Source organism: Salvelinus sp. IW2-2015, linkage group LG25 (genome assembly GCF_002910315.2).
Source record: "Salvelinus sp. IW2-2015 linkage group LG25, ASM291031v2, whole genome shotgun sequence".
NCBI lineage: Eukaryota > Metazoa > Chordata > Actinopteri > Salmoniformes > Salmonidae > Salvelinus > Salvelinus sp. IW2-2015.
The window spans coordinates 5,361,873-5,389,613 of NC_036865.1; the positions used below are offsets into that span (position 1 = coordinate 5,361,873).

General features: G+C 40.5%; 2 protein-coding genes across 2 annotated transcripts; one reads left to right on the plus strand and one right to left on the minus strand.

Moving 5' to 3' along the window:
• The first annotated feature begins 3,966 nt into the window (after nt 1-3,966).
• LOC111952040 (thioredoxin-dependent peroxide reductase, mitochondrial) lies at nt 3,967-14,177 on the plus strand. Its single transcript, XM_023970474.2, has 7 exons — nt 3,967-4,073; nt 8,437-8,548; nt 8,677-8,818; nt 9,023-9,158; nt 10,376-10,479; nt 13,607-13,772; nt 13,895-14,177. Exons 1-7 carry the CDS (start codon nt 4,038-4,040, stop codon nt 13,946-13,948), a joined length of 750 nt encoding a protein of 249 aa, XP_023826242.1. The 5' UTR covers nt 3,967-4,037; the 3' UTR covers nt 13,949-14,177.
• A 1,248-nt stretch (nt 14,178-15,425) lies between these two features.
• LOC111952039 (transmembrane 9 superfamily member 3) lies at nt 15,426-27,741 on the minus strand. The gene is made up of 15 exons (XM_023970473.2): nt 27,556-27,741; nt 26,191-26,386; nt 25,857-25,979; nt 21,512-21,672; nt 21,222-21,299; nt 20,919-21,050; nt 20,579-20,745; nt 20,366-20,460; nt 19,923-20,053; nt 19,569-19,708; nt 19,305-19,373; nt 17,905-18,051; nt 17,524-17,607; nt 16,310-16,386; nt 15,426-16,128 (listed from the first exon to the last, which is right to left on the minus strand). Exons 1-15 carry the CDS (start codon nt 27,646-27,648, stop codon nt 16,061-16,063), a joined length of 1,761 nt encoding a protein of 586 aa, XP_023826241.1. The 5' UTR covers nt 27,649-27,741; the 3' UTR covers nt 15,426-16,060.

Consider the following 27,741-nt stretch of genomic DNA (forward strand, 5'->3'; position numbering starts at 1 on the left):
GGCTCTCATGAGGACCMCCCAGAGTCAGTCGCGGTTCTAGCTTGGGGGAACCCCACGGAGCCATATATTTGTGTTGGAACAACACAAAAAATTAACATTTAAAACGATATAAATATAAAGATATATACAAAAATATATACAATTACAGAGATCATTATAATGTTTAATCTAAAATTGCTATTTTGATCATTCTTTGTAACGGTACCCATATGTCCCAGATCAGACTTACTTCATACAGTATTTCAAATCCTATGCACTTACCTTAGAGGGGAATTGGTAATACGGACCTGAAAAACATCGGACCTGAAAACTCATAAATATCAAAAATAAGTAACAAAAACAAATAGAAACAAATTATAGTATATAAATACAAATAAAAAAGATAATTTAATTATTACACTATTACACTATTGCTAACAAAAAACACACAAATAAAACTAAATTGCACAAATCCTATATCAAACAAATACACAAATAGAATAACACACTTATAAAGCAGAGAACCTGATTATTACACTATTGCACTTCAAACAAGAAACACACAAACTAAATTGCACAACTGCCATCTAAACCCTGACCTTTCTTGCCTTCCTTGATGCAAAGCCATCAATTACATCATCATAAGAAATCTGCCCAGCAATTGCATGGTTAATACTGATGACAGCAAGGCCACTAAGGCGTTCCTGTGACATGGTGGACCTCAGATAGGGTTTGATGAGCTTCAGCTTTGAAAAGCTCCTCTCTGCTTCAGCTACGGTCACTGGAAGAGTAGGACAAATTCAGAGAGCAGTCCACAAATTTGGATACATTTCTGAGAGCTCCCTTTCATGTATAAATATCAGCAGCTCAAGCAGGGTCATGGTCTTCGATGGCAAYTCAGGAAAGTTCTTCAGTTCCTGTGCAAGCTCTCTGCCATCTAAGTCTGAGTGTTCTTTATAGTGCAGTGTCATACTAAGGGCCTCACATTGTTCTGTCAGCTCCTCATTTGAGAGACGTTGGAAGGTTGACAACGCTCCAAACTTCTCTCCCACATTTTCCAACGTGGAAAATCTTTCCTGAAGGGCTGAGGTTACAGCATCAACAACGACATTGAAAAATGTCACCTCCAGCTTCTTCAGGCCATCACTCAAAGGCTCATCAAATGATTCTTATGAAAAGTGTCGCTTTGTGGACCTCAGACGTTTTTGTTGTAGAACGGCCGCTACATTCATACCCTCGCAAATATCCTTGGCTGYCGTTTGTGCAGCCYTAAAGCCTGWTGCCCTGTAGTTGCTGAGACCTCTCTCTGTCTTTCTGAGAWGACTGACTGCAACATCCACATGCATACTGGGAGACTGCATCAGCTTGCTCACATGTTGGATCTGGCTCAAGATGTCATACCACACCACTGTAAAGATGCTGAAGCGGTATGATCCCACCTCCTCTGACAAGGACTGGGCCTCAATCTTCATCAAAGGGTCTTTGGTTTGATCTCRCACCTCAATCAGCGACTCTCTCACCGCTGCTGCCTGATACCTCAGTGGCTCGACACTCTTAGCTTTACTCTCCCACCTTGTCTCAGTCCACATCTTCAAAGTGACATCCACATGTTTTTTCAGGATGGCCCATTGATGTGTGGAGGCTGAGAACAAGATMTACAGCTTGTGTAAGATGCCAAAGTAACCTGTGACATCGACAGAACTTTTAGCAGCATCAGCCACAACCAGGTTCAATGTGGCACAAATGGATTCATTTCCAGGAGTCTGGCTTGGACACCTTTGTTTTTGCCTCTCATGTTGGCCCCATTATCACAAGACTGTCCTCTGCAGTCCTGAAAAGGAATTTTTAGCTCCTCTAATCTTTTGAGAATCAGGAATGCCAAATGTTGGACTGTGGACTCCTCTGCCTCCAAAAKCCCCATAAAATMTTCCTTTATGTGGGGCTTCTCCTTCAGTGACACAATTCTAATCACAACTGACAACCGTGGCTGACATCTAATTGTTTGTGTTTCTGCTGGTCAGAGGGAGCAGGTGCTCCGCGTTAAACGAATGACGCATTGATGACGAACCTTTGTGCATCACTGGGGCCAAGCTTCCTGCCATCCAGGACCTCTATATCAGGCGGTGTCAAAGGAAGGCCCTAAAAATTGTCAAAGACTCCAGCCACCCTAGTCATAGACTGTTCTCTCTGCTACAAAAGGCTTCTTAATTAACAGCTTCTACCCCCAASCCATAAGACTCCTGAACAGCTAATAAAAGGGCTACCCAGACCCCTCTTTTACGCTGCTGCTACTCTTTGTTTATAATCTATAGTCACATTAACATAGTCACATTAACTCTACCTACATGTACATATTACATCAGTTAKCTCTACTAACCGGTGCCCCCGCACATTGACTCTGTACCAGTACCCTCTGTATATAGCCTCACTGTTATTTTACTGCTGCTGTTGAATTATTTGTTACTTTTATTTTTTATTTTCTATTTTTTACTTAACACTTATCTATTTATTTAMCTTAACTTCTTAAAGCATTGTTGGTTATGGTCTTGTAAGTAAGCATTTCACTGTACACCTGTTGTATTCGGCGCATGTGACAAATAAAATTTGATTTGAAGATATGTGAATTGTTTTGCTCTCAAGAAAAGGGTGCCATTGAAAGGAGTGATTACTGGGGTAGCGGTAAATGGGAAAGTTGACTGAATGGGAAGATCCCCGGTGTTTGTGATTCTCATCGGTTGGTGCGACGCAGACAGGGTGGTGTTAGTGGTGAAACAGAAGAGTCGTTGCCTGTTCTTTTGAGTTTTGAATTTGAGTATTTGCTCGATAAAGTGATGTTAGCTTATGGGCATGTGGCAGCAGTGTGGTTCCTAGGTGTGAGAATTGTGCAGAAGGGCACAAMACAAAGGAATGTGTAGCATTTTGGAAAGTAGAGGTATGTGTTAATTGTAGGGGTGCCCATGGGGCTGGGGATCAGAAATGTCCAGTGCGAGAGAGGCAGGTTGAGGTTTCCAGGGTTAGAGTAGTGCAGAAGTTGTCAAATGCTGAGGCAGTGAAGAAAGTGGAAGAAGATGGGTCAAGGGATCCCAGGGGGAGTGGTGTGAGTAATAGATCTGTACCAGTACAGAGGGAAAGGGATACCTAGTCAGTTGTACAACTAAATGCCTTCAACTGAAATGTGTCTTCAGCATTTAACCCAACCCCTCTGAATCAGAGTGGTGCAGGGGCTGCCTTAATCAACATCCACAGCACCCAGGGAACAATGGGTTAACTGCCTTGCTCATGGCCAGAACGACAGATTTTTACCTTGTAGCTCAGGGATTCGATCCAGCAACCCTTCAGTTACTGGCCCAACGCTCMAACCACTACGCTATAGGCCAACAGGTGCTATATGCTTCACTAACATTGGATTGTTTGCATTTTATAGCAATGATTATCAACTGTACTGCATGGATGGAATGTAAGTCGCAGAACATTTTGGTTGTGGTGGCAGCTGCAGAGGTATTTGGGTGTATGAAACTTGATGTCAGAAGAGTTACAGGGTGTGTTGAGTGGTGGTGTCCCGTCCTTTCAGGCTGTTGGCCTGAAGTATGACTAGAGAGATTTAAATAGTGGAGTAGGATGGTGGGTTTTTAGTGAGTGAAGGGTTAGATGGTAGTGTATTTGTTGATTTATTTTATTTGTAAAAAATGTTTTTAAAGCAAAATATAAGGGATTATATTCCAGTCTAGTAGGTGGCGGTAWTGCAACATTTATTGAATGCCAACCACCGTTAAACCTAATAAAAGAAGAAGAAGAAGAAGCTCACATGGCAGGGGTTTGTTTGCCATGTTCACGAGAGCCTGCGAGCTGAGCGCTGTGCAGATAGCCAAGCGTGATCAAGAAAATCAAGACATTTGCAGAAACTGGGTTTCTTTATATATATATATATACATATTGAAAAAGCCAATTTTACAAGGGATTGCAAATGTGTTTTACCTAGCTACATAAGTTAAGTGCCATTACGCAGCCTACCTGCGCAAAAGATTTGTATGACGCCGAAAACAACGTCATAATACAAAATGGCAGCCACCGTTGGGAGACTACTAAAGACCTCTGTAAGTTCATTTAGAAATATATGTTTATGTTACCAGTAGTAGTGTGCTGCATTGAAATGCAAACTGTATAATGGCAATTTATAATTTCGTTGTAGCTATATAAATTGACAATGCCAATTGTAAGAATAGTTGCGATGAGTCTCATCTGAGAGCTTGACGGRAACGTCACTGTAACTGCGTGACCGTCTTCAGAACAAATCCCTTTGCTCAAAGGCTTAGCAGCTAATGCCAAATTAAGTAAAAACTCTAAATATGCAATCATTTGTTATAGTAAGTGTCTAATGCTCTTCAGCGCCAATAACAGTTGTCACGATGTGCAATGTATCTCTCTTGCCCTCTTTAACGTCAGTGTTCATTTTGGCACTCTTTTAAAACAAATGTTATTTAGTCTATAGTCTTAGTCGATTTGACCAATATATCGTTAAGTCTTAGGGCCATTTTTGTCATTTGAATAATGATTTAGTCTAGGTATTTTCAAAATCACAAACAGTGGGCCATTTTAGTCAACTAAATGCGCTTTAGTTTTTGTCACATTTTCACATCACATTTGTATTGCCTCATTAACCTATAGTAAACATACAGTGCCTTCATAAAGTATTCACATCRCTTTACTTTTTCCACATTTTGTTGTGTTACAGCCTGAATTTAAAATGGATTAAATTCAGATTTTTTTTTGTCACTGGCCTTCACACAATACCCCATAATGTCAATGTGGAATTATGTTTATTAAATTTGTACAAATGAATAAAAATGAATCTGAAATGTCTTAAGTCAATAAGTATTCAACCACTTTGTTATGGCAAGTCTTAATAAATTCAGGAGTAAACATTTGCTTAACAAGTCATATAATAAGTTGCATGGACTCACTCTGTGTGCAATAATTTTTTAATGACTACCTAATCTCTGTACCCCACACATACAATTATCTGTAAGGTCCCTCAGTCGAGCATTGAATTTCAAACACATATTCAACCAGAAAGACAAGGGAGGTTTTCCAATGCCTCTCAAGGAAGGGCACCTATTGGTAGATGGGTAAAAATATAAAAGCAGACATTCTAAATCGCTTTGAGCATGGTGAAGTTATTATATTGAACAAAAATATAAAATGCGACAATTTCAAAGATTTTACTGAGTTACAGTTCAAATAAGGAAATCAGTCAATTGAAATAAATTCATTAGGCCCTAATCTATGTATTTTACATTACTGAGAACACAGATATGCATCTGTTGGTTGCATCTTTAAAAAAAGAAAAATATGGGTGTGGCTCAGAAAACCAGTCAGTATCTGGTGTGTCCACCATTTTCCTCATGCATAGCGACTTATTCCTTGCATACCGTTGATCAGGCAGTTGATTGTGGAATGTTATCCGCTCGTCCACACGATGCCATACACGTGGTCTGCGTGTCCGAAAAKAATGTTGAAGGCGGCTTATGTTAGAGAAATTAACATTACATTTTCTGGCATCAGCTCTGGTGGACATTTCTACAGTCAGCATGCCATTGCATGCTCCCTCAACTTGAGACATCTGTGGCATTGTGTTGTGTGACACAACTGCACATTTTAAAGTGGCCCTTTATTGTCCCCAGCACAAGGTGCACCTGTGTAATGATCATGCCGTTTAATCAGCTTCTTGATATGCCAAACCTGTCAGGTGGATGGATTATCTTGGCAAAGGAGAAATGCTCACTAACAGGGATGTAAACGAATTTGTTCCCAATTTGAGAGAAATAAGCTTTCTGTGTGTATGGAAAATTWATGGGATCTTTTATTTCAGCTCATGAAACATGGGACCAACACTTTACATGTTGGGTTAATATTTTAAGTGTAATTAAACTTTGGATGGTGTATCAATACAGCCAGTCACTACAAAGACACAGACTTCTTTCCTAAATCAGTTGCCGGAGAGGAAGGAAACTACTCAGGGATTTCACCATGAGGCCAATGGTGACTTTAAAACAGTTTAATGGCTGTGATAGGAGAAAGCTGAGTATGGATCAACAACATTTTAGTTACTCCACAATACTAACCTAATTGACAGTGTGAAAAGAAATAAGCTTGTACATAATAAAAATATTCCAAAACATGTATCCTGTTTGCAACAAGGCACTAAAGCAATACTGCAAAAAGAAATTGGCAAAGCAATTCACTTTTTGTCTTGAATAAAATGGTTACGTTTGGGGCAAATCCAATACAACACATTACTGAGTACAACTTTCCATATTTTCTCCGTACTTAAATCTACTTGGAAATATATTGCAAGACCTGAAAATGGTTGTCTAGCAAAGATCAACAACCAATTTGACAGAACTTGAAGAATTTTGAAATAAAAATGGGCAAATGTTGCGCAATCCAGGTGTGGAAAGCTCTTAGAAATGTACCCAGTTTACAGCTGTAATCACTTCCAAAGGTGATTGTAACATGTTCGACCTGGGGTTGAATACGACCTGGGGTTGAATACTACATTTTGAACATCTTGGCCATGTTCTGTTATAATCTCCACCCGGCACAGCCAGAAGAGGACTGGCCACCCCTCATAGCCTGGTTCCTCTCTAGGTTTCTTCCTAGGTTTTGGCCTTTCTAGGGAGTTTTTCCTAGCCACCGTGCTTCTACACCTGCATTGCTTGCTGTTTGGGGTTTTAGGCTGGGTTTTTTGTACAGCACTTCGAGATATTAGCTGATGTACGAAGGGCTATATAAAATAAACTTGATTGATTGAATACTTATGTAATAAAGATATATTAGTGTTTTACAAATGTTCACATTTTTCTGCCACTTTGACATTACAGTATTTTGTGTAAATCGTTAACAAAAATCGACAAATCGATTTTAATGCCACTTTGTAACACAACAAAAGGTGGAAAAAGTCAAGGGGTGTGAACTTTCTGAAGGCACTGTAATCACTGACTTCCATGTGCACAAACATACATCGCCTTGTCCTACCAACATATTTTTCTGCATAACATCCTATTCTCTTCCCAACAGCAGACATATACAAATCATAAACAGTATAACAATTATCTGGCCATGTAAATTCCTAATTCAGCCCACATAAATATTACATACAAAACAAACAGACGTGTAGCACAATCACCAGATCCGTCACTCGGTCGCTTTGCCGTTGTTATCAACGGTCGACAGAKACCGCAGCCACATTGATGTCCAAAAGTAGAACGGGAGCTAATGACTGTTCGCTCAGTGATGCAGTCAGTCAAGTCACTAAATCTTGAGTCACAAGTACCAATGGCTGAAGTCTGAGTAACAGGGCTCGAGTCCTGGTCCAAGTGCTCAAGTCTGTGGACTGTCTATGTCACTGAGTCCACATTAACTCAAAATAAAATTATCTACCCAGTCAGATGTAGCGTAGTGGCAAGAAGAATTTAGTCAAATTGTTTGCTATCCCTTTCCCTTTCTTTATGTGCCACCAAGTATTTGCATATAGGCTACTGGTAATGTTACCAGGGCCATGCTCAGTTGCAAAACGTTCTCGAACGTTGCAGATAGAAATGCCATGAATAGAGCAGACGTTATTCCCTTTTCAACATGTCAGAGAGGCATGTTTGTTCTACATAGCATATTTCAATCTGAACGTTCCAAAACCTTGCGTCCTTCTGAACGCGCCCCCAGGTTGTTAGCTATAGCTAACTAATGAGGTAACACGATTGAAAAAGGTGTAGCCTAAACAAATGGTTAACGGTTTTGCCCGCAAGTAGCCTAGTTTTAGAACGGCCCGCGATATGCTTTATGAATGTAAAATGCTGCTGGCCAATGCACGATAGAAAAAAACATAGCGCATGTATTATGAGTTAAATCTTTTTATGGTAAGGGCTAGAATCAATACGTTTTCTCTGAGGAAAAGAGGCTATATTGACTACATAACCTTGTTATAAAATGCAGTGGGGAAAGTGGGAGGGTTGAGCGAGACTACAAATGAAAAGACAGCCTACTTTTCTATCCTCAAGTGAGAGAAAAATATATACGTTATCTTATTGTTGTTTTACTATTAAACTCAATGCTGCTATTGTTTTTAATTTCGTAAAGAGACATGTGTTTCTTAACCAGGCAAAGGGTATCTAACTAGAAGGCTGGTGGTGACTGGTTAGCTACGGGGAAACAAGAGAGTCACCTTATTACTTATTACAGAAAAGCTCTCAATCTCTCCAAAAGCTCATGTCCAGTCCATTTAGTAGTCCGATTTTAGCCACAGAGATAATTTCATCTCTTTTTAGTCAACTGAAATTAAAATAATTTTAGTTCAGTTATATATTTATTTAGTCAGTCTCGTCAATTGCCACATAAAAAATACATGTTRGACAGATATTTTAATCCATTTTTGTTGATGAAATGAACACTGCTCACATCAAGGTAATAGTTGCATCTGGAGGACTGAAAGCAGCTTTGCCACATGGAACTTCAGTGAGCAAGGCCTCAAGAATTCTCACCCSTCCTGCACTGCAGAAAGCCTGTTTATCCACCAGTAGGTATTGACTGTAGACCTTCAGGACAGGGAATGAAGTTGATCAAAGTGAGAGACAGATGCACTTCTTGTCATTGTGATGTAAATATAGAATCAAKGTTATTCATTTAATATCTTTCTCCCAATAGGTACTGCTAAGTGGGCTCCAGCTGTCACTCAACATGCACCACATTTTAAAGCTACAGCTGTCCACAATGGCGAGTTTAAGGAGATGGGCCTAGATGACTTTAAGGGCAAATACCTGGTTCTTTTCTTCTACCCGCTCGATTTGTGAGTATTGCTATTCCTCTGGACAGGAATGGATTGCTTTGATTAGCTGCATGTGGTGTACACAATCTGTGACTTTATTCATCTTCAGAATTTAAGGAATTATTTAGAGGCCTATTCTATTTGCACTACAGATACCTAAGCAAGAGATTGTGGATGTGACATTCTATATATGTTTTTTAAAAACATTTCTTTGTCTCCTTACAGCACATTTGTTTGCCCGACAGAGATCATCTCGTTCAGTGACAAGGCCAGCGAGTTCCATGACATCAACTGTGAAGTGGTGGGCGTGTCAGTGGACTCTCACTTCACCCACCTGGCATGGATAAACACCCCACGCAAGGTACAGTTGGTGTACATAGACTTACCATTATTCTATATACATACAGCCGCTAGTGAAAGTCAACACACCCCTTGCASAGTRTTCACATTTTTGCTGCCTTAAAATTCAATCTAAAAAGGAATACGTATATATTTTTTTGTTTCTAATTAATGAAACATTTAAAAACATAAGATGTCTTCACACCGTAGAGCTAATACTTGGTGGAAGTGCCTTTGTCAGCCATTACAGATGTGAATCATTTTTAATACGATTATGCCAACTTTGCASAACACTTAGGGCAACATTTATCCATTGTTTTTGTKAAATTTGCACAAGTTCTGTAAATTTGATTGGGAATCATTAATGCACAGCAATATTCAAAACTTGTCTCTGATTTTCAAGCAAATTGAAGTCAAATTGGAGACTGGACCACTCAGGAACACTCGACACCTCTTGTAAWGCCATTCTGGTGTGTCTTTGAACTTAAAGGTCCAATGCAGCTATTTCTATCTCAATATCAAGTAATAATTAAGTACTGTGATTGTTTTCAATTAAAATGATCAAAAATAAACCAAAAGAGCTTCTTAGCAAAGAGKAATTTCTCAAGCAAGAATTTTGCTAGGACTGTCTGGGTGGGAGGGGAAAACTGAAAAATAGCTGTTATTGGCAGAGAGGTTTGGAACCCTCTTGTCTATTAACTAATTTACTGCKGGAGGCAGGCCAAAACTCCATCCCACCAAAATAGGCTGAAATTGTACTATTAGACAGGCACTGTACCAATAGATCCTACTGCTCACCTACAAGGCCCTCCATAACTTTCTGACCTCCTCCACACACACACTCCCTCCCACTGTCTTTGCTCCTCTGACTCTGGACTACTCACCACCCCAAAGACAAGACAATGGGGGACTGGGCATTCAGCTCCACTGCCCTCAAACTCTGGAACTCTGCCATCTGCAACTCTGACTCCATCACCACTTTCAAAACCAGCTTCAGAACCCACCTGTTCAGTCTGGCTTTCCCCTCAACTTWSCRRMCCCCCTTACTCAGCCCTAGCTTAAGCTAAGTAGCTTTTARTTCAATTTGAATTGTTTTATCCCTTTTTTAAAAAGTTTTTTTACACTCTTTGCTCTACAGTGTCCTTGTTTTTTTTGAAAGATGCTTTAAATCCCATATAGTATTATTATACAGACAGTGTGGCTGCATGCTAATCATTTGTCATGGCGTCTTATTCTCAGGCTGGAGGTTTGGGTYAAATCCACATCCCCCTGCTYGCAGACCTCAACAAACAGGTGTCCAGAGACTATGGTGTACTTCTGGAGGGCCCTGGCATTGCACTGAGGTACAGTAACTATGGGTGCCTCCCAAACGGCACCCTGTTCCCAATATACAGTGCATTCGGGAAGTATTCTGACCCCGTCAATTTTTCCACATCTTGTTACGTTACAGCCTTAATCTAAAATGGATTAAATTGCTTTTTCCCCCTCATCGATCTACTACATACAATACCCCATAATGACAAAGCAAAGACAGTTTTTTCAAAATTTTAGCAACTTTATTACAACAAAAAAAATGTAAATATCATATTTACATAAGTATTCAGACCCTTTATTCAGTACTTTGTTGAAGCACCTTTGGCAGCGATTACAGACTCGGGTCTTCTTGGGAATGACGCTACAAGCTTTGCAKWCCTGTATTTGGGATTTTCTCCCATTSTTCTCTGCAGATCCTSTCAAMCTCTGTRAGGTTGGATGGGGAGCGTCGCTGCACAGCTATTTTCAGGTTTTTCCAGAGATGTTCTATCGGGTTCAAGTCCGGGCTATGGCTGGGCCACTCAAGGACATTCAGAGACTTATCCTGAAGCCACTCCTGCTTTGCCTTGGCTGTGTGCTTAGGGTCGTTGACCTGTTGGAAGGTGAACCTTCGCCCCAGTCTGATGTCCTGAGCGCTCTGGAGCAGGTTTTCATTAAGGATCTCTGTACGATCCTGAKTAGTCTCGCAGTCCCTGCCGCTGAAAAACATCCCCACAGCATGATGCCACCACCACCATGCTTCACCGTAGGGATGGTGCCAGGTTTCCTCCAGACATGAKACTTGGCATTCAGGCCAAATKATTCAATTTTGGTTTCATCAGATCAGAGAATCTTGTTTCTCATGGTCTGAGTCCTTTTTAGGTGCCTTTTGTCAAACTCCAAATGGGTTGTCATGTGCCTTTTACTGAGGAGTGGTTTCCATCTGGCCAATCTACCATAAAGGCCTGATTGGTGGAGTGCTGCAGAGATCGTTGTCCTTCTGGAAGGTTCTCCCATCTCCAGAGGAACTCTGTCAGTGACCATTGGGTTCTTGGTCACCTCCCTYACCAAGGCCCTTCTCCCCCGATTGCTCTAGGAAGAGTCTTGGTGGTTCTAAACRTCTTCCATTTAAGAATGATGGAGGCCACTGTGTTCTTGGGGACCTTCAACTCTGGGACCTTATATAGACAGMTGTGTGCCTTTTCAAAATCATGTCCCYTTAATTTAATTTATAACAGGTGGACTCCAATGAAGTTGTAAAAACATCTCAAGGATGATCAATGGAAACAGGATTCACCTGAGCTCAATTTCYAGTCTCATAGCAAAGGGTCTGAATACTTATGTAAATATGTTATTTGTTTTTTATTTTTAATACATTCACAAACATTTCTAAAAACCTGTTTTAGCTTTGTCATTATGGGGTATTGTGTGTAGATTAATGAGAAATAATTTAATCCATTTTACAATAAGGCTGTAATGTAACAAAGTCAAGGGGTCTGAGTACTTTCCAAATGCACTGTAGTGTATAAGATGTGTTCATGTCACAGTTGAAGTCGGAAGTTTACATACACCTAAGCCAAATACATTTCAACTCAGTTTTTCACAATTCCTGACATTTAATCCTAGTAAAAATTCCCTGTTTTGGGTCAGTTAGAATATTTTAAGAATGTGAAATGTCAGAATAATAGTAGAGAGAATGATTTATTATTTCTTTCTTTCATCACATTCCCAGTGGGTCACAAGTTTACATACACTCAATTAGTATTTGGTACCATTGCCTTTAAATTGTTTAACTTCGATCAAACATTTTGGGTAGCCTTCCACAAGCTTCCCACAATAAGCTGGGTGTATTTTGGCCCATTCCTCCTGACAGAGCTGGTGTAACTGAGTCAGGTTTGTAGGCCTCCTTGCTCGCACACGCTTTTTCAGTTCTGCCCACAGATTTTCTATGGGATTGAGGTCAGAGCTTTGTGATGGCCACTCCAATACCTTGACTTTGTTGTCCTTAAGCCATTTTGCCACAACCTTGGAAGTATGCTTTGGGTCATTGTCCATTTTGAAGACCCATTTGTGACCAAGCATTAACTTCCTGACTGATGTCTTGAGCTGTTGCTTCAATCTATCCACATAATTTTCCATCCTCATGATGCCATCTATTTTGTGAAGCACCCCCAGAACATGCTGCCACAGCTGTGCTTCACGGTTGGGATGGTGTTCTTCGGCTTGCAAGCCTCCCCCTTTTTCCCTCCAAACATAACAATGGTCATTATGGCCAAACAGTTCTATTTTTGTTTCATCAGACTAGAGGACATTTCTCCAAAAAGTACCATCTTTGTCCCCATGTGCAGTTGCAAACCGTAYTCTTTTTTATTGCGGTTTTGGAGCAGTGGCTTCTTCCTTGCTGAGCGGCCTTTCAGGTTATGTCGATATAGGACTCGGTTTTTACTCTGGATATAGATACTTTTGTACCTGTTTCCTCCAGCATCTTCACCAGGTCCTTTGCTGTTGTTCTGGGATTGATTTGCACTTTTCGCACCAAAGTACGTTCATCTCTAGGAGACAGAAGGCGTCTCCTTCCTGAGCGGTATGATGGCTGCGTGGTCCCATGGTGTTTATACTTGCGTATTATTGTTTGTACAGATGAACGTGGTACCTTTAGTCGTTTGGAAATTGCTCCCAAGGATGAACTAGACCCGTGGTCTACATTTTTTTTTCTGAGGTCTTGGCTGATATCCCCATGATGTCAAGCAGAGGCACTGAGTTTGAAGGTAGGCCTTGAAATACATCCACAGGTACACCTCCAACTGACGTCAATTAGCCTATCAGAAGCTTATAAAGCCATGACATCATTTTCTGCAATTTTCCAAGCTGTTTAAGGCACAGTCAACTTAGTGTATGTAAACTTCTGGCCCACTGGAATTGATAGAGTGAAATAATCTGTCTGTAAACAACTGTTGGAAAAATTACTTGTCATGCACAAAGTAGATGTCCTAACCAACTTGCCAAAACTATAGTTTAACAAGAAATTTGTGGAGTGATTGAAAAATGAGTTTTAATAACCAACTGTAAATACATATTCAGACCATAAACTGCCTCGAGTAAATCAACATTGAATTTTAGACATTGTATATATGGATTTCTTCCCTGACATTGAGTAGTTGTCTGTTTGTCCATTAGGGGACTGTTTATCATTGATCCAAATGGGGTGGTGAAGCACATGAGCGTCAACGACCTGCCAGTGGGCCGCTCTGTGGATGAGACCCTGCGTCTGGTGAGGGCCTTCCAGTTTGTGGAGACTCACGGTGAAGTGTGCCCTGCTAGCTGGACCCCTGACTCTCCTACGGTGAGGCCACTCCCCTTCACGCCCTCTTTCACTACCCCGCCAGGCCCTCAGACATCTGAAATAAATACAAGCGGCAAAAAATTTGTAGCAAAGTCTTGGTCTCATCAGTTCTTCTTTTTCAGATCAAGCCAACTCCCGAAGGTTCAAAGGAGTACTTTGAGAAGGTCAACGACTAGTGGACTCGCACTTACTTCACAGCTTAATATTCAATAAATTATCCACAACTGGAAAAGAAAACACTGAATAGATATACCAACAATTTTCCATTAGGTTTAGATTTTAAAAAAGCTGCATTTGTGTTCAAAGCAATCAGAAAAAAAGACTTGAAAGTTGTCGGAGTTGAAACATTTCATCCTGTTAGCTAGCTTCATGAACTTAATGTAATAAAGTTTCCCTTTCATCACATTGCAAGTATTGAGCCTACATGTGTTTGCATTATTTMAATGGTTCTAAAATTGAAAAGAGCATGTAAATGAATATTGTAAAGAGATTGAGGTCTGACAATGTCAAAATAAGGAAAGGGAAAAGCAGCCAGCACAACAGTTTATTCTACCGATTTAAAAAGTGTGATCATACACAAAGATTGTATTTTCCCAAAACAGTGTTCAAAGAATATTGCTTCTGGTCTTGGATAGTTGAAAAAAAGAAAGGAATCAGTTACAAAATGTATAAGCCAGACAATGTAACCATATACAAACCATGCCCGTATAACCCCTGTACATAAAGATGTTTATTTTGTTCATTTTTTACAGCAAGTTAATATATGCAGGTTTAAAATGTCTTGACATATAGTACACAACATGAGGTGCCAAAAATCAACTTCAGTATTGGAAATGAGAAAGGTATTGCCACTTCTCATACATTTAAGGTACATACTGTATTTACAGCAACAACAAAAAGGTTTTAAAACACTGCAGCACTGTATGTAGCTATGAACACACCTAGTTAAGTGTACATAAATGTCACTTCTGTGGAAACTAGCACTATTGCCTCATTTCGTCTGACATTCACAATGTTTCAGGTTATGAAAACCAAAGATAAACGTGAGAGACATGGCTGACCAAAGAATGGAGAGCTGTTTAAAGCATACATCAAACCAAATAAACAGTCAGTTTTCCGTCATCTCACTCTTTGGCAAGCAGCCAGCACACACTTCTTTGAATTTGAGACTGCTACATGAGATGTCCACAACCAGGGAAAGTGAAAGAAATGTAGATATAACGAATGGCCAAACAAAATGGAATTTGATAAGCATATGTTTCGATGGAAACTTCATGCAATTTCAGGCAAGATAACAGCACCACCCGCCCCATCCCAAGCACCAAAACAGAAAAAAAAACAAAATATATATTTTTGTTTATAAACGAATGATTTAAAAAAAGCCCCCAAAAAAACCCTGTAGTAAATCTGTACAACCAAAATACATTTGAGATCTACATCTAAAGTTACATTATTAAGGTTATATACACTTTTTTCCCCCTATCCATATATTATCTTTACAAGTAGACTTCATTCAAACCCAAACATTAAGAAAACATAAGCCTAAGTGGGAAATTGAATCACATCAAACATCCATTTAAAAACAATCTGTCATTTATACTGTACTTCAAAACCAACTGTTGATCACTCGTTCCTTCCGCAAATGTTTTRCCCCCCCATCTGTACAGCAAACTACAGCAGACCTAAAATATTTATCTTGGTTGGTTGATTTTAAACTACTGTATTTGGAAATTAGATAGTCAAAATATGGGAATGGTTCTAACTCTGATAAGTTAGTATAACATCCAGTATATGTTCAGTGTCTAGTGTAGCTAGTAAAAATGAATGTGGAAGTCAGAATACAATAATACAATGGAATTCTGAGTGACAGTAATACAAAATAGAATCAAGGTCAGAGCATGGACGCAAACCCAACTCTCCGATATTCTAATACAATAGAACAAAGGCTTTCGATATGGCCTCTTCACTGAAGAGAGCTAGACTATTCCATAATAAAGATCTTTATGTTCTCTGGTGGTGGGTGGGACTGGATTGGAAAGGGGAAGCCATGCCATCTTGGAACGGCATCTGCTTCAGAACGTTGGGTTGAATGCAATTGATAAAAACAGAACCTGTTAGAATTTTCTTTCCCCCGCAGTTTTGCTCTTGTTACAATCTTTGTTTTGCAACATTCAAATTCATTCAGAAAAGGGAGAACTACATTTGTACAAAGTGAGATACCGCAAAAAAACAACAAAAAAAAATGTTGGGGAAAGCGTCAGCTTATCTGTGGATCCCTTGCATCTGTCCTAGTCAATTTTCACATTTGTGTAGATCTTCCTCACGAAGGCACTTGTTCCCACATACCCAACAGCTCCTACAAAAGATATTGTTGTAATGTGTCATTGCATCAATAACCATGTATGTTTGCCACTCTCTGAGCTACATATAAAGATTATTGCGTTTACGGAATAACCTCCAAAGCCTAAACTGTAATATCATAAGAATTCCAATACTCGGATCAAATCAGATGCTGTGAAAAGAGAAGTAGAACTCACCACACATAATTCCCAGAGAAGAACTAAACACTGCCATGTAGCCAAAGTAAAAGGACGTCTGGAACAGACCATACATCCTGAAACAGATGGGACAAAACAATTGTCAGCGGAAGTAATACACAGGAAGACACTGCTGAAACTTCTTTCATACACATACAGTACTGTATGTAGGGATGGGCATTTGGTAAAAAAAATCTATGTTCGAGCACTTTCCTGAAAATATTGGAGTACTCGCATGTTAGGCTGAAGGCAAAAAGTTGGCTGCATACTATCCAATTACACAACTGAAAACAAAACTTGAGGTCCAAACGCAGATCTCAATATCAAATCATTTCAGTGTAACAAGTATCTTATTGTAATCGTTTTCAATACAAAAAAAATCTTGAAAGGAAACAAAAAGATTCTTAGCAAAGAGTAATTTCTCAAGCAAGAATTTGATAGGACTGTCTGGGAGTGGTACCTGAGTGGGTCGGGTAAAACTGAAAACTAGCTATTATTAGCAGAGAGGTTTGGAACTCTTTCTTATTAGTCTATTAACTTATCACCAGGCTGGCCAAAACTCCATCGCACAGCAGGCTGAAATTTCAGGTGGTCTTTTCAAAACAGCTCTTACACTAAATGGGCATGATCTGAATTTTCACAATTTCACAGTATTATTCCAACCTCAGATGGGTTAGCTGACAACGWCGCGAAAACGATTCACACGCTTCAATGGGGGCAGTGAAGTCCGTGAGTTGTGATTCTGGATGGCCAGATATCTACCAACAATGACAAGAAACTGCCTTGTGGGGAATCGTAAGTGACTTGTTTTAGCTAGTTTCATCTAGTTCTTGATACCGTGTCGTGTTTTGACTGATTTCATGTTAATGCTAATATGGCTCAAATTAGCTAGCTAGCTAACCAAACAACTAACAATGTATTTGAAAGACAAAAAGTGCTCATTGCGCAAATATACTTATGATTTCAATAAAAATGTTCACTGCACCTGACATAGTCCAAACAATAAACACATCTTAAGAGGGGAAGTCTGTCAGTGATTATACATTTGACCTGCTAAACCGTTTCATTTGTACATTGAGTATTTGAATTGAGTACTAGCACCCATCCCTAATCTATGACAGAATGCTTTAGTCGGTTTTCTACAGTCAACAGATGATTTACTTCAGTTGTGTACAATATGTATTTTATATCATAAAAATGATATTGGAACTCACTTTGTTTTGAAGAAATAGTAGTAAAAGGAGTACATGTAAACATAAACTGCAGTGGATGCAGCAGAGAGAAAGCTTGTCCATTGCCTGAGAGGAGAAAAAAAACACYGAGAACTTAAATTAAAAAGCACAGATACCATAGCCAGCCTGAGGATAGTGTGTTACAGTACATTTTGTATTCAGGAAAATCCTGAATTCAGCTGTGTCATAGTTCTTCAGCTAGACATGCAATTATACTTACGCCTAATCACACCAAGTGGCGTATAAGGCCCACACAACAAGGTCCCTCCATTTAATAAATGGAATTAATCCATTTAATTCATTAATGATTCATGTAAATCGCAGAGACAAGTACATACATTGCTGGCTCTGTCTTTAACTCACCATCTGTAGTCCTCAGCATTGAGGAGGAAGTAAGTGCAGACAATTGTGACACACACGGTGACAATGCAGAGGATAACCAGGACCAGCATCATGAAKCCGTATACGTAGTAGATCTTGTAGGCCCAAAATGAAGTGAAGATGAAGTACCTGGAGAATAAGAAGCAAACAATGCATTTCCACTTCCAGCCGTGCACAGGTTTTATATGGTGAATTATCGATCTGCTAAATGCAGACATACAGGTAACTACCAAAACAAAGGAAACACCAACATAAAGTGTCTTAATAGGGCGTTGGGCCACCAAAACATCTTCAACGTGCCTAAGCATAGACTCTACAAGTGTCTGGAACTCTATTGGAAGGATGTGCCACCATTCTTATACAAAAAGAAAAATCTATACAATTTGTTGTTTTGTTAATGGTGGTGGAAAATTCATAATCAGACGCCGCTCCAGAATCTTTCATAAGTGTTCAATTGGGTTGAGATCTGGTGACCGAGACAGCCCTGGCATATGGCAGGGTTCACCAACTGGCGTCCGCGGACGATTTTATTTGGCTCCCCGAAGTTCTTCGCAATAACATTGTTGGACATAAAAATTAAAATCAATCGGCTCCAGGTGATTTTAATTTAGGAAATCTGTTCCAAAGTATTCCCACGCATAATTACAATATATATTGTGGACGTCCAACCAAAACGTAAGCAAGGTGTGAAATTATTATGTTTCAGTCAAATATTATATCCGTTTGGGCTGCTTGCGGTCAATTTASAGTCTACAAATTATTTGTAGTTATGTTCCGGCCCCCTGACKATCCGCTCAATACAAAAATTGGCTAGTTGATCCCTAGCATATGGTTTACATCARATGTCAAACTCATTCCACAGAGGGGCGAGAGAGTGCAGGTTTTTGTTTTACTGGGTTAATGAATTAAGTTCGATGATTAGTTAGGAACTCCCCTCACCTGGTTGTCTAGGGCTTAATTGAAAGGAAAAAAACAYAAACCAGCAGACACTAGTGCAATGAGTTTGAAACCCCTGATTTACGTTGTTTTCGGGCGCATCAAATTATTCAGTGGCTACTCGTGCCCTGTGGATGGGGGCATTGTCATCCTGGAAGAGACCACTCTCATCAGGATAGAAATGAGTCACCATAGGTTGAAMGTGATCACTCAGAATGGCTGTGTATTTATTGGCATTTACCTTGCCCTCTAAGGCAGGGTTTCCTAACACTCTCCTCGTGCCCACCCCAGATGTTTCATATTTTTGTTTTAACCCTAAACTGGCACACCTGATTCAACAACATAAGAGCTGCCAGAACCCTAATCTACTCAAGTATTTRCTTTATTTTGGTAGTTACCTGRATCGAGTTTATAGTATAGTGAGGTTAAAGTGAGGCAGGACTTACATTTCAATGAAAATGGAACCAAATGGAAGGATTCCTCCCAGACAGACAATGACAGCTGGCTCCATGAACCTGTAAAATGTGATAATTTACAATCAACCCCCAACACTAACAGAGTGTCACCAATAGTCTACAATCAGAGGTATACAAGGAGCAAACACAGTCCATATCAGCACTTGGGCCTCCAATAAAATATGAAAACAAATGTCAAACATACATGGCTATTATTAAGTAATGCTGTACAAAAAAGARCAGAGTCATAGWTACCATTTCTTCTCAGGGATTGGCCGTGGCACTGCATTGACTCGACAAGGAAAGTTGGGCTGGCCAGAGAGGTTTCTTCCCAGAATGGTCCCCACAAGGTTGAGTGGCAGGATAACAAACAAACAAATYCAGCAAACAGCCACCTGAAAACAAAATGCAATAGTAGAATCCATGAGAAAGGTTTCATAGTYAGAGCAAACAATATTTCCAAAAATAAACTTTTTGGTTAATTTGATATACACACTAATAGGAAGACGGAATAAATCGGCATGCCAATTTCTATGAGAGAAAATGTGCTAGTTGTTTAGGCAGGTGTTGGCTAAGCGGAGGGAGTGGGCGTCGACACTCTAAACTCACCATGGTGCCAAAGGGGATGGCTCGGGAGGCATGGTAGTACATGGCGATGAAGTTGATGAAGAAGGCTGTCCCACACACCATGGCAGGGATCAGGAAGGCCCCGATAAACATCTGTTTAATCCATCGTCTGCCTATAGGATCAAACATCATCAGTTATCATAAGGGTGCACCATGTGTTATGTAGGGTGCACCATGTGTTATTTACACAATCACACTAACAATGTAGCCTAATTTGTCAATACCCATGTCAATAGGTTTCAAACAGTATTCTACACCAGGTARCACAAACAATGGTTTGACAACCCAAGCTCCATGTTCAGGTTKAGAAAATGTCATAGGTGACAATATTCTGGTCAGCAAAACTGCCCTTGCAGAGTGCAGTAATAATCGAATTGTGCTGTGTAGGAACTGAGTTTCTATTTTTAAGAAAAACCCTTACATACCTCCTTGTTTTGCATACAAACTTCCGCCAAAATAGCCATTGACGGGAGAGGTGGCAGCATACACAAAGATGGCTGTGCTCAGCATGGATCCTCTCCTGTAGAGACAAATGGGAAGCCGCATTGTGCGTACACACACACACACACACACACGTTAGACAGCAGTGAAGAAACACACTATTAGGTTTCTATCTGCAGGTGGCGCCCATCACTTACTCAGTGTACAGATCCTCAACCATGGCCACGATGATGACGATGAAAGAGACCGAGAAGATCTGGCATCCAGAGCCAATAAGGGAGGAGAAAATCATGGGGTGGCTGGACGGCCGGAACACGTCTCCATGTACCTGCTTCCATCCATACTCATCCCCCAGGTCCCTGTCCTGCAGCAGGGAGAAGCGGGAAAGGGCCAGGGGTACATTAAAGACGAAAGGACATGCAGCTAGCCAAAATCAGACGAAGCACTGGAGCCTAAACTATTACAGCAAAATATGAAAGTGTATGTTGTTCAATGTAAGTTTCTGTCATTAATGCTACCGAGGCCATGAAACGTTACCATGTCATCCATTTCCTCCTCTTTGCTGTATCGAGCATAGTCTTTTCTTAGCGTTCTCATCAGGATCATGGACACCAGGCCAACCAAGAAGATGACCATCATGAAGGAGTTGAAGATGGAAAACCAGTGAATCTAAAGGGAAAAACATTCGTTTCATTACCACACCACGGGGAATATGGAAAATTCACATTCCCTAGATTCTTCTGCTTGATTATAGAACATGGCATCCTTGAGAATTGTTCAAACAGGCTGTATTGTGTAGTTCAGTGCAAAATTGCATTCTTTTTCTGAGAAGAAACTTACTCGGTGTTGGAAAAAAGATGGATCAAGATACTTGTCAAATCTGTCTTCAAACTTCACATCCGACTTCTTCCACTTTACCTGTGGTAAAAAAAAAGACGTTTTACTCAATTGTTCCTTTGGCGAATGAGCCACGTATGGATGATGACGACATAGGTGACCTTACTTTATGTAAAACAATATAAAGCTCGTGGAAAAATTTCATCACACTTCAAAATACGTATTCAACCCTGTGTATAATAGAACAATCCAGTCCCYTTTCCCATCTCTGACAAGAAAATGCAAATACTTACAGAGTACGACATTGCAATTCTTGTGTTGGGCACAAGCTTGACTTTGCCTTCACTTGTCAGGTTGACATCGACAATACGGTTGCCATTGAAGCCGATCTCCAATTTCTTGTAAGTCCACAGATAATGATCCTCTCCATTTTCATCTGCCTCACCGACAATTCCTAGAATATAGAAAGAGGTGTGGGATGAATGCACTGCTACCAGAAATGTACTGGCAACTTGGCAAGTGTGGAATGCAGTAAGCAGATCCAGGGCCAAAGTCTATATTTATTCATACTCAGAATAGTATTCAGTATGGGTATGAAAACTTGGGCCATCTGCCCCACCTCCTGTGCATACATATATTTGTACATACATACAGTGCTTTGCAAAAGTATTCAGACCTCTTGGATTTGTTCAAAATGTATTGCCTTACAAAGTGGGATTAAAATGGATTTCATTGTCATTTGAATCAACACAAAACTCTGTCAAAGTAGATAGATAAGATAAGTAATAGATAAGTAAAATAGTCATTGCATAAGTAGTGAGCCCATTTATTTAAGCAASCCTAAATTCAAGAGTCACATTTGGCTTAACAAATCACATTTTAAGTTACATGGACTCACTGTGTGAAATAATAGGGGTTGACATGATTTTTGAATGTCCCTTCCTCCGTCCCCCAAACAAATCAGATTATATTGGTCACATACACATGGTTAGCAGATGTGTAGCGAAATGCTTATGCTTCGAGACCCGACAGCCTAGCAGTATCTAACAGGTAATATCTAACAATTCCACAACAAATCCTATTACACACAATCTAGTAAAGGAATGGGATAAGAATATATAAGTATAAAATATATGGATGAGCAGTGACAGAGCGGCTAAGACGCAATAGATAGTGAATGATACAGTATACATGAGATGAGTAACGCGAGATATGTAAACATTCTTAAAGTGGAATTATTAAAGTGACCAGTGTTGCATTTATTAAAGTGACCAGTGTTGCATTTATTAAAGTCTGTAGGTAGGCAGCCACCTCTCTGTGCTAGTGGCGGCTGTTTAACAATCTGATGGCCTTGAGATTGAATAACAGCTTCTTTCTCTCTGTCCCAGCTTTGATGCACCTGTACTGACCACGCCTTCTGGATGGAAGCGGGGTGAACAGGTAGTGGCCCGGGTGGTTAGTGTCCTTGATTACACATACCATTTGTAAAGATCCCTCCGTCAAGTATTGAATATCAAGTCAACAACAAAGACCAGGGAGCTCTTCGAATGCCTCATAAAGAAGGGCAGTGATTGGTACATGGGTAACAATAACAAAATCAGATATTGAATATTTCTTTAAGCACGGCCAGTTAATAATTATGCTGTGGATCGTGTATGAAACCACCCAGACACATGAKACAGAGTCATCCTTCTGAACTGAGCAGCAGGACAGGAATGAAACTGCTCAGTGATGTTATGCGGACATTGGTGAATGTAAACAACTACAGAGTTAAATGGCTGTGATGGGAGAGCGCTGAGGACAGATCAACAACATTGTAGTGACGCCACAATAATGATCTAAATGACAGAGTGAAAAGAAATATACAAAATGTWAAAAAAATATTCCAAAACATGCATCGTGTGTGCAACAAGGCACTAAAGTAATACTGCAAAAAGGAATACACCTTTTGGCCTAAATGCAAAGTCTTATGTTTGGGGCAAATCCAACARGTCACTGAGTAACTCCCACCTTATTTTCAAGCATGGTGGTGGCTACATCATGGTATGGGTATGAAGAGGGCATYACAATGCCTCTTAGGAGGTGGAGAAGCTTTAGCATGGGCCCTCAGATCCTCAAAAGGTTTTACAGCTGCACCATTGAGAGCATCTTGACTGGCTGCATCACAACTTGGTATGGTAACCGCTTGACATCCCCAAGGCGCTAGATAGAGGGTACAGTATGTCTGGTGAGTATGCAGGCCATGAAAGAACTGGGACCTTTTCAGCTTCCAGGAATTGTGTACAGATCCTTGCGACATGGGGCCGGGCATTATCATGCTGAAACATGAGGTGATGGCAGCGGATGAATGGCACGACAATGAGACTCAGGATCTCGTCACGGTATCTCTGTGCATTCAAATTGCAATCGATAAAATGCAATCGTGTTCATTGTCCGTAGCTTATGCCTGCCCATACCATAATCTCATCGCCACAATGTGGCACTGTTCACAACGTTGACGTTAYCCAACCGCTCGCCCACACAACGCCATACATGTGGTTTGCGATTGTGAGGCTGGTTGGACGTACTGGCAAATTTTCAAAWACGACATTGGTGGCTTATGGTAGAYAAATGAACATTTAATTCTCTGGCAACAGCACTGGTGGACATTCCTGCAGTCAGCATATCAATTGCACACTCCCTCAACARTTGAAGACAGCTGTGACAAAACTGCAKATTTTAGAGTGGCTTTCTGTCTCCAGCACAAGGTACACCTGTGTAATAATCAGCTTCTTGATATGCCACACCTGTCAGGTGAATGGATTATCTTGGCAAACGCTCACTAACAGGTTTGTAAACATATCTGTGCACAAAGTTTGAGAGAAATAATCTTTGTGTGCATTTGGAACATTTCTGGGATCTCTTATTTCAGCTCATGAAACATGGGGGCCAACACTTTACATGCTGCGTTTATATTTTTGTTCAGTGTATCTGCATTTACCGTTTTTGCACTCATCACATACGCTGTTGCTATGTGCGCTGTTGTCACMTTATTCCTAGTTATATGCACATATKTACCTCAATTACCTTGTACCCCTGCACATCGACTCGGTACTAGTGCCCTGTGTCTATAGCCAAGACTCATTGTGTATTCATTATTGGGTGTTTAACTTTTCTATTATTTCTCACTGCATTGTTGAGAAGGGCCCGTAAGTAAGCATTTCACTGTTAGTCTACACTGGTTGTTTTTAAGAAGCATGTGACAAATATAATTTGATTTGGATGCTTGACATTGGCAAATACTGGGGAGTTTCAGAATAAAAAGTCAATGGGAAGAAGCTAGGCAGAGGCAAAAGCTCATCGTCCTTAGCTCATCGTGCTCCAGAAACTCCATGTGGCGGGCCGGGCGCCTGCAAGCTAACTTCGTTCGTCAGTTGGATGGTGTTTCCTCCGACACATTGGTGCAGCTMGCTRCTGGGTTAAGCGAGCAGRGTTAAGAAGCAGCGCGGCTTGGCAGGTCAAGGATGCATGACTCTCGACCTTTGCCTCTCCCGGGTCTGTTGGGGAGTTGCAACGATGAAACAAGACCATAAGTACCAATTGGATGTCACAAAATCGGGGAGAAAAAGGTGTAAAAAATGTATAAATAAAAAAAGTTCTTCCACACCAATCTCGATAAACCATTTCTCAAACCCAGAGTCGTCCGTCGGACTGCCATATGGTGAAGCGTGATTCATCACTCCAGAAAACGCATTTCCACTGCTCCAGAGTCCAATGACAGCAAGCTTTACACCAATCCAGGCGACGCTTTGCATTGCGCATGTTGATCTTATGCTTGTGTGCGGCTGCTCAACCATGGAAACCCATTTCTTGAAGCTCCCAACGAACAGTTATTGCACCGACGTTGCTTCCAGAGGCAGTTTAGTAGTGAGTGTTGCAAATGAGGACAGACAAAAACATTTTTTGGGCCTACCACTTCGCGGCTGAGACGTTTCTACTTCACAATAACAGCACTTACAGTTGACCAGGGCAGCTCTAGCAGGGCAGACATTTGACCAATTGACTTTTTGGAAAGGTGGCATCCTATGACGATGCCATGTTGAATGTCACGGAGCTCTTCAGTAAGGCCATTCTACTGCCAATGTTTGTCTATGGAGATTGCATGGCGGTGTGCTAAATTMTATACACCTGACAGCAACGGGTGTGGCTGAAATAGCTAAATCCACCAATTTSAAGGGGTGTCCACATACACTATATATACAAAAGTATATATTTATGATTGTTTCCCTTTGATTCACATTACAACTATAGGCCCAATGACAAGATCTGCTGTGAACCCAAATACAATGAAGTTCAGGAAAATGTGGTTTGTAGGCACCATTCAATGTAAAAGACCTCTATGTTTAAGACGTTCCTCATTACAGAACTGGGCCCTTCTCAGCCATGGTGAACTAGGCTTTTCCATAGATAACCTTTGTAATGGTCAAACTACTTTCTATAACAACCAGTGTGAGAGGCAACAGATAAGCCCAGAAAAGTAGAATGTTCAGAAWGAACATTTGGATGCTTTCTTTTCACCTGCCTCTGGAGCATGACTTTGAATCCTCGTAACTAAATTACAGTACAAGTCGCAACAGGCTGTGTAGCAAGATCACTCACCCCAGATGGGRAAGTCATCAATGTACATTTGGTACCAATAGTGATTCTTAATGGCATATACAAAGGCATCCCGTTTGGCTTTGTCCAGCTCGATTTCACAGTACGTTGTTTGCATGACTTCATCTGTGAGAACAAAACAACATAACGTGTTGGTATTAGTATGGCATAACACACTACAATAAGAAATGCAAGTGTAGGCTGCTTTTGGATCTAACCTCATGCTAGGAAAGAATATATTGACTACTCCAAATCAAACAATGCTGATCAAATAYTGACTAATAATATAACTCTTTATTAAAGGTACAGCTGCCTATGGGTGTAGCTTTTTGGATACCTTTGAACTTGATGTCTAGGCCACTGAACTCCAGCTCGACTCCCTGCAGAGCCTCTCCTAGCGTTTCATGGTAGTGGCTAATGGTCTTTTTGGTGCCCACACAGAAGGGCAGGGAGAAGTACTTGTATGTTTCTTGTCTGTTGTGGTAAGGCCCCACCGTATTCATCCATAACACCACCTCCTCTTTATCTGTGTACTACAAAGGGAAAGAAAGACATTACACATTTCAAACATGCTATACTTGTTTTGCTTGTCGTCAGATGGCACCATTCGGTATTCTATTCAGCCAACATGGTAGTCTATTCCAAGCAGCTTCCAGCCATAAAGATAGTCAGATATCAGCTGTCTGTGACAAAAATAKATAAAGTTACTATTTAATGACCCATGTCAAAACCAATGCACACATGACATACAAGCATGAGTCAACAGCAACGAAATGCATACAGYTCTTTTCAACCMGAGTGACAGCTATCAAGTTCAAGCYCTGTCGTTAGTCGTTTTCATCTTGACAGTTATTGGCAGAACACAATGTAGATACGTGCTTTATCAATGCAAAAACTCTCCTGATCACATTTACACTGACAACATGGCATTGGTAACTAAGGATGTCTGCATGCAGCTAGCTGGTTGTGTAGTTAGTTAACGTTACCTAGACAGATTTTCCTTCAGCACTAAGTGCGGATGCAAACTTAATAGCTGGCTACGGTACTACATCAGGTTGAAGCATGATCAAACCACAAATCAAGACGTGCAAAATAATGTCATTCCCAATAATACCAGAAAACACGGAAGGCGTTTTGCGTTCGTCTTGATCATTGGATGTCCTACATAGAATGACAGGCCTGAATAACCGGATATGCAGTCTTCGCACTGACATACCAGCTAGTTGGCTAGGACATATTCCTAGCAGATATTTTGGATTATTTAGCTAACTAGCAAGTCAAGCAACTAAATAACCAAATACTATGGATGACTGTTTAAGCAAATGATTGCCCTCAATCAGATGTAGCTAGGCCTACTACTATGCACGGATGTCACTGGCTGGCTAACTACTGTTTGCTAGCTTCTTTACTTGCTAGCTTCTTTACTTGCTAGCTTCTTTACTTGCTAGCTTCTTTGCTAGAAAACGTTAGCTAGCTAATGCTACGTGGTCCCCTACGTTAACTTGTTCGCGAACGTTAGTTCTTGTATTAATTATTTATCAACCTTTAAAGTGTTTAACCTAAAATATTAACTACATACATTATTCCTCTTATCTCAAATATAAGCTAATCGGTTGAATAATATAGCTAGAGCCAGAACGTCCATTATTTTCACCACCACACACAAGGCTTCTCATTTTCAATCGGCCTCAAATGATCTTACCGTGTGTTCGTGTTCATCTGCCTCGATCGGCATTAATAACTCGGCAAACGAAAAAAAGGCCACAACTGCAATCTTCCACCTGGAAGACCCCATCCTTTTCTGGGGGTAAGTTTACCGATTTGGGATGTTAGCTTTCTTAGGGCTATCCCACCTTCTTCCTGGTTGTATGACAGTGGCAGTTTTTTA